General features: G+C 31.5%; 1 protein-coding gene across 1 annotated transcript in view; it reads right to left on the bottom strand.

The window, feature by feature from the left end:
* Positions 1–422: 422 nt before the first annotated feature.
* The window catches only part of LOC148301542 (uncharacterized), a 50106-nt gene continuing 42457 nt past the window's right edge, over positions 423–8071 (bottom strand). The window contains exon 3 of the mRNA XM_088273095.1: positions 423–575. Within this exon, the coding sequence (XP_088129221.1) occupies positions 559–575 (17 nt within the window). The 3' untranslated portion in view covers positions 423–558. The remainder of the gene's footprint in view (positions 576–8071) is intronic.

The raw sequence follows: 8071 nt of genomic DNA, 5'->3' as shown, positions 1-8071 counted from the left end.
TCGGGAACATACAGACCAATGCTCCGGATAATTTCAGGATTATCGATCATACCGCGCAACAATCGAAAAAAATGCGTAATCAAATACGCATTCTTTCTAGTCTCTAAACTATTGTAGCCAAGCATACCCTGGAGAAACTCGGTCGGGTAGAGCCAAGGGTAATAGCCGTACTCTCTCATGTAGAAATACCTCAAAAACTTATTTTGGACTTTCTCTACCATAAGAGAGTACTTAAGCTTGTGTGGCCCCCAAATCATCGAACCACTCTCGAGTCTACTTCGTACTAAGGGGTTATAAAGAGTTCTCAGCACGCGGGTACTTTCGAAAACCCTGTCAGTACGCAGAACAAATATATAAGTTTATAACAATATGTAAGATATATAAGTTTTAGGGGTAGATGGGTTGGCTTGGCTTACCTTGCCGAAAGCGAGCGGCCTGTGGCGTACTACATCGTGGACGTCCATGGCTGCGCGCGGGGAGCGGGAGGGGCGGCGGGGGCGCGGCGCCTCTAGCCCAGCTCGCGCGGGCTCCGCCCGGGCCGCCCCATGCTGCCCGCTCTCACCCCCGCATGGAACCTGCCGACAGAAGCCGTCCCGTTTATTCAAAAATCTATATAGCGTCGTTTTCCTGAAAAATCACAACATACTTATAATATAATGACAAAACATATCGCTCACTCCTTTCAACAACGTCATATATCAAAAATCGTCAATTTTACCATAAATTGACTAAAAAACCATTAAAAAACCAATGTCAAATATATGCAGTTTTTTTTATTTATTTTAATATTTACGATTTATTTATGCGACGAGTGTTAAGTGGACATATCGCTCACTCCTTTCAACAACGCCATATATCAAAAATCGTCAATTTTACCATAAATTGACTAAAAAACAATTAAATAACCAATGTCAAATATATGCAGATTTTTTATTTTTATTTTAATATTTTCGATTTATTTATGCAACGAAATTTAAGTGGACATATCGCTCACTCTTTTCAACAACGTCATTTATGAAAAATCCTAAATTTTCAGCTGTGCATGTTTTCGGAATGCCCTGAAAATGTAATATATCCCTGAAAAAGCGGCATATTTTAAACTTAATATTTACCCGCTACAGGGCAGATAGTATTGTTTTTGCATTTTGAAGAAAAGATATTGTTTAATTATTTTTTAAAATATCCTAAATATTTTTCAAATGGAATAAAAAACATTCAGGTTAAAAAGATCTGTTGCACAGTAGAAAGTTCAAAAAGTGGCTTGATATTTATTTGTAATACATTTCATTATATTTTTAAACTTTAAAAACGATCACCTGAAAAATGAAGTTTTTTTTATATATGACGTTGTTGATAGGAGTGAGCGTTATGTGGAACATATAAACTAAACTAGTCTTGTTTATTCATACACAAATATATTTATACACATAGGATAGATAGACTGAAAAATTGCTTGACTGGAGGCCTAGAACAAGATGCAGAAGCGTAGGTAGGCCCCAGACAAGATGGGTCGATGACATTAAAAAAGGCGGGTCTGCACTGGAAAAGAGTCGCGTCTAATAGGCAAAAGAATGAGACTGAAGTTAGTGTATATATATATATATATATATATATATATATATATATATATATATATATATATATATATATATATATATATATATATATATATATATATATATATATATATATATATATATATATATATATATATATATATATATATATATATATATATATATATATCTATATATATATATATATATATATATATATGTATATAATATATTTCATTTATTTATTCGCCCGTCACTGAGGTAAAATCAATCCATTTTGAATTAAAGTACCACTATTATAGTGTTAATGATATTGGTAATAAATAGTGGTATTTACTATATATGTGTGTGTGTATCGTAAACAAGCTAAGTTTTAATTTGGTGGAAAGGATAGAGATGTTCAAATTATTTTGATTCATAAAAAATGTTTACATTTTTGTTACAAGGCGCACTTTAGTATGTCTTTTAACAGTGTCCACAGTTCGATGACATGAGAGAAACATATTGCCTACACAAGTGTTTACACATTTTTATAGATATCGCTCACTACTTTCAAGAACGTCATAAATCAAAAAACTTGATTCTTCAGGAGAACGTTTTTAAAGTATGAAAATATAACACAATGTATTAAAAATAAATATTATCCACTTATTGAACATTTTACTGTGCAACAGATTTTTTAGGTAAAACCTGAAGGTTTTTTCTCCATTTGAAAAATATTAAGTTTATTTAAGAAAATAATTAAACAATACATTTTCTTAAAAATGCAAAAACAACATTTTTTGCCCTGTACCCGGTAAATATTAAGTTAAAAATATGCCTGTTTTGCTGGGATATAGTATATTTTCTAGGCATTCCGAAAACATGCACAACTGAAAATTGACGAATTTCGATTTATGACGTTCTTGAAAGGAGTGAGCGATATGTCGTCTCATTTTTGGAAATGTGTAATAATTTCTATTAAACGTATGATATGTCAAACACAAAACATGTTCTTACCTGTCACATACATAAAAACACGCGTTTCCAAATGCAACGTTGTGTAAAAATTTCAAAGCAATCACGGTTAATAAATGCATCACCCAATTTCAGGTGCTTTGCCAAAAAAACGGTGAATAACTTAAGAAATTTGGGATTTTTAATAAACGAATATTTTTATTTTTATTTTTATATAATTTTAATTATTTTTACTTAATTTTTAATATTTCCTGTGATTTTATTAAATTTAACGATAAATACTTATGAAACGTGTAAAAAATCGGAATATCTCCATGGTGAATAAATTGGATTCGATCCGCAGGATTCGAAATCCCGGATATCATCTTCCAAACGAATATCGGCAAAACACTTTCGTTTTATTCAAGTTGTTTTTCGTCTAATCGCGATCAGCACGTGTTTCCACTTTCCACAGCGAAATCCTTTCACAGATATAATAGGCAGTACAAAATAAATAAACCAAGACGGAAGATACAAGACGGCATTACTCGAAATTGAAAACATGTTGACAAGATGGCGGAGGGTAGAATTCTATTGACCTAAATAGCGAATTAACATAATGGCCCCTTATTATTTTGAGAGGTACTTTTTGTACCGGCTTGCTAAATTATAACGAAATAACACTAATGACACGATAATAAAATGGGGAGAAAATATTTATAATTCTTCCCCTTCTTTTTCTGGCCCTTATGCGCACACAATGGTGCAAAGGGCACTGCATAAGATCGTTGCAATGTTAAGTTGATCGTTAATTACCATGTATTAACGCAAGGCGATGAGTCCTGCGGTCCGGAGCAATATTTTTTTAAACACGTGTCACAATAGATTTAAGAAATAGTGGTATTTACCAAGTAAAACTTAAATTAAAAATGGATGGACAGGTAATACACAAATATACCGCAATGTGATTGCCGAATCAATTTATATTTTTAAAAAAATCATACATTTATTTTGGCTTCCAAGGGGTTTGGATCTTGTACCTCTAGCATGGTGCCCAAACGTAATAACCACCTATGGACATTTGTAATAAGACTAATAAATTCCAGTGATTTTTTCAGCATTTTGGGTAAAATTATCATTATTATTATTATTATCAAATTTGTAGCCATATTCATGATTCATACGACAGATTAAATTGTTTTCTACGTATAGGGGAAAAAAGCAATACATTATTAAATATGATCTGACAGTTATCGACAAGTAGTTGTTGAGTAGGGGTTCTTTAAGGTTTATGAATTTGCCTGAATATTTGATATTTGTTCATTTATTCTGTATAAGGAGACTTTTGATATATACTGGCGTTTTTTTGATATACATAATCCATACACGAGTTTAGTTGGGAAATGATTTAAACATTGTAAGTTGATTTTTTTAAATATAAATGAAATAAAGTTTTATTAAAAATAATTTTAAAGGAATCGTCCTTAGTTTAATTATCTAGAAATATATTTTTTTAAATAATCGAGTATTTATTTTTATTATAAATGTATTATCCCCTTTGTTTTATCATAATATGACAAAATCGTATATTTTTCATACTAATGAGTTAATTAAGGATAGAAATATTGCGAAATAATGTGTAATTGTACGTTTTTCTACATACTATATACTCCATACTAAACGAAATACGACTTGAAAATTCGTAATTAAAAATTTTATATCAATTTTTTTTTACGTTATATTCTAAGAACAGTATTATTCAATTGATTCTATAAACACGTGTATCGAGTGTGCAATTTATGTTTTGCTCGGTAAAATCCATTACAATAGTGATATTTACCAAGTAAAACTTAAATAAAAATGGATAGATACAACCACAAAGTGACTGCCGAATCAATTAATAAAAGGTGTATCGAGATTTGTAAGACTATATATATAGTTATAGTTTGTCCGCCTCTGTAGTGTAATGGTCAGCACGCTCGGCTACCGTTCTGGAGGTCCCGGGTTCGATTCCCAGGGGGGTCAAATAAATATAAGTGATTTTTTCACTGCAATATTTATTCAATATTACCCTGGACTGGTACCTGAAGCGGAGGGCTGATCACCTTTCCTTCGTGTGTAAACGATCAAGATAACACTTTGTTCATATGAAGCAGTGCCCTATGCACCATTGGGGTGCGAATAAGGGTTTTATTATTATTTATTATTATATATATATAGTACATTTGAAAAAAGAGTATCTATCAGTACTCAGTACATTTTTATTGTCAAACACTTCATACTCGTACAGCAACAAAAAATAATAATTTTTAATGTAAATTACATGTGGTGAATACCAATTTTGTTGTTATTTATTGCGTGTATTTGCATCATTTTCAAATACCATTTAAGAAGCTAAGTGTAAATTTTAAAGTTGTGTCCTTGGAAAGTCGAAGGATGAAAAGGGGGAGCAGTTGTTATTTTATACTCTAATTAGAAAAAGAATGGATAAATTTTACCACAAAGTGACTGTCGAATCAATTATTAGAATTATAATTCTTTTCTTAGAGATAAGAGGTAGTCTGTAGGAACCAAGGGTAGGGATTTTTTCGGCTTCCGGGCCACATTATAGATAAAATATTTATGTTTTAAAGTGTGTCAATTAAGTATTTTAGAGTGTACAATGAATATTTTTATCAAATATCAATCACAAATCGAAAAAAAACAGTTATTTAGAAAAATATTTATCAAACTGAAGTTACATGAACGATTGAAATCGTAGAGAAAATAAAAGATGCTCATTTATTCCATGACTTGCCGTCTTTTAACTTGTAACGTGACTTTTGCAAAAATACTAAAATATTCTTGATTAAACGCAATTTTATTATATTTTGAACAGAATAATATTGAATACCCTTCATTATTGGTTATATCATGTAGGTATTGAATCTGTTCTAGGGGATGTTTCACTGCACAATTTCATGTCCGGATGCCAGGCGAGCAACAGGCCGAATCAGCATTCAGGTCGGGGTCTGCGTATTAGTCTCCTATTTACAACCCTTCCAGCATTTTATTTAAGGCGAACATTCAGAGACAATAAGTTAACAGTATGCGTCAGGCGTGAGGGAAATACAGAAGGATTTTCACCAAAAATAGGACACGCTCGAGGCAGGGTAAACAAATAAATTCAACCACAAAGCATACAGGGCTTTAAAAATACGAAATATTATAAAATAATTCAGGAATCCTTCGACATGTATTATTTATTGATTTGGAAACTTTCTGGAATAACTTGATGAATTAAATAAAATAATAGAACGCTTGTACAAGACCACTTTTTGAGTTACTTAATATTATATTTATTAACAGTGCGCTCGGCTGCCGTACTGGAGGTCCCGGGTTCGATTCCCAGGGATGGCTCAAATATATATATAAGTGATTTTTTCACTCCAATATTGATTCAATATTACCCTGGAATGGTCCCTGAAGTGGAGGGCACCACCTTTCCTTCATGTGTTAACAAAGATCAAGATAACACTGCGTTTATATGGTGCAGTGCCCTATGCGCCATCGGGTGCTGATGAGGGTTTAAAGATGAAGATGGCATCAATAAATAAAAACTGATGATGAGAACATCTATAGTTCTCGAAACTAGTCGTGTTTACATTTATAAACTCAAAAAGTGGTCTTGTACAAGCGTTTTATTTTTATAATATATTTCAATCCTTCGATATTAGCAAATAAAGAAACCATTTTATCTTCAAATACCTTATTTCAAATTATTCATTCGTCTTGAGATAAAAAAAGTGTTTGCTTTAGAACTAGTCGACATTATAATGAAGTTTTAATAAAATATATTTTGATTTTTAATAGAGCGATTTTAGACTTTATAACGTGGAAAATCGCAAAGTTAGTGCTCAAATATTGAAACACGAGAACAAACGTGTTTGCAAATATTTGTCTTTGGAGTATAACACGTTTAAATATTGTATTCGGAATTCCCCCGAACAAAGGGCCTAATAAGAGTCTGCGGTCACATAAAAAAGAACAATGTCAAGACGTCTAATGGCTTTGTTCAAAAGTAGGTACTTGGTCCATAGATAATGTTGTATAAGGTTCATTTCACAAAAAAGGCAGGAAAGGACGTCATAATTTGGGTCCAAGAACCATAGATAAAACAACAGATTTGTGAAGTCCTTTGTCTATGATGATTATAAAATCATTAGCATCTTCCCATAAAATGACGACCTTTTGAATTTTACCATAAATTAATAAATAATATTTCATAATAAATACAAAAAAATTAACATAATGCAATATTAACAAATAAAAAATTCGTGAGCAGTCACTTTTGACCTTTATGTCGCTCTCTAAGGATTTAATATTTTTTTAGTAAAAAAAAACTAAATAAATAATCAACTGGACATTTTTTTTTAATTAAAAAAATATAAAATATTGCATTTAAGGGTTAAAATAAGAGTGGTCGAAAACAAAGTTCTAGTTTTATTTTACAAAGTTTTGTTGAGACAGGTTCGGGAAATAGAATAACGATGAGTACATTTTTTTCCTTTATTATAAATTCTTTTGCATTTCACAACATAATATAAATACAATTACAAAAAATAATATAAGTACAAAAAAAGATCCCACAAAGGCATGGCCTGTGTGTGAGTATACATAATATTTGAGGTCATAGTAAAGGGCACTGGCAAGAACACAATAGATATTATAAGAAGTAAAATTAGATTGAAAGTGTTAATATAAACTAAAAACACTTGACTTTAACAGAAAACAAAAAAAATATAAAATATGAAAATAAAAAATGTTTGCAAACATGCACTACACGAGTGAAACGTCTAAAAGTAAAAAGAACTTAGATCTGTTTTTTCAATAAATAAATTAAGCAAATTTAAGCAACCATCTCTATTATATAATACAATATGGATCTAATATACTCGGTCTATTCAGCTAAAAGGATACAGGCCAAAGCGCCTAACGTTCTCTCAACTTGAATTAACGAGCTGTAGTGCTTTTTGCCTAGTCGCGGAATTTCAGACGCTTAAAGTAAGCGGTCGTTTTCCAACGAAAAGGTTGCGTGCTTACTTTGAGACTTACTCTAAATATAAAATGATCCAAGTCAAATACGGAGCGACTCTTTTATTATTTTAATACTGTCAACCATATGGCTTCCACGATTTTTTTCAGAAATTGAGCAATAACTCAATTCGCATTTATTCAAATCAATCTATGTATGTTTTTATATTTATACAGAGACGAAGAAGTTATGAACAGTGCCAGATTAAAACTGGTGATTCTAGTGTTTCTCATGTATTTTTTTTGACATCTCATCAAAGATAAGAAGAATATGGAAGACTGGGCATTTACGGGGCCGACAACCGTCATAGGCTGGTTTAAGTGATCACTTTAGACACGCGTAACATTCACCAATTCTACCTTTATTGACAACCACACTACTCAAATGCTTGGAAGTTCTATATACATGAAACAATTCGGAAACATTGTTCTTGAATCACTAGAAATTTACTAGAGACATCTATTGGTGAGATGAAAAGCAGCTTTTTATTGAGCAGAAACTCCTA

Source organism: Brachycentrus maculatus, unplaced genomic scaffold (assembly GCF_059751285.1).
Source record: "Brachycentrus maculatus isolate JH-2025_06_01 unplaced genomic scaffold, ASM5975128v1 h1tg000548l, whole genome shotgun sequence".
Lineage (NCBI taxonomy): Eukaryota > Metazoa > Arthropoda > Insecta > Trichoptera > Brachycentridae > Brachycentrus > Brachycentrus maculatus.
Note: the sequence above shows the minus strand (reverse complement) of the source record. Positions and strands in the feature narration are given on the sequence as shown.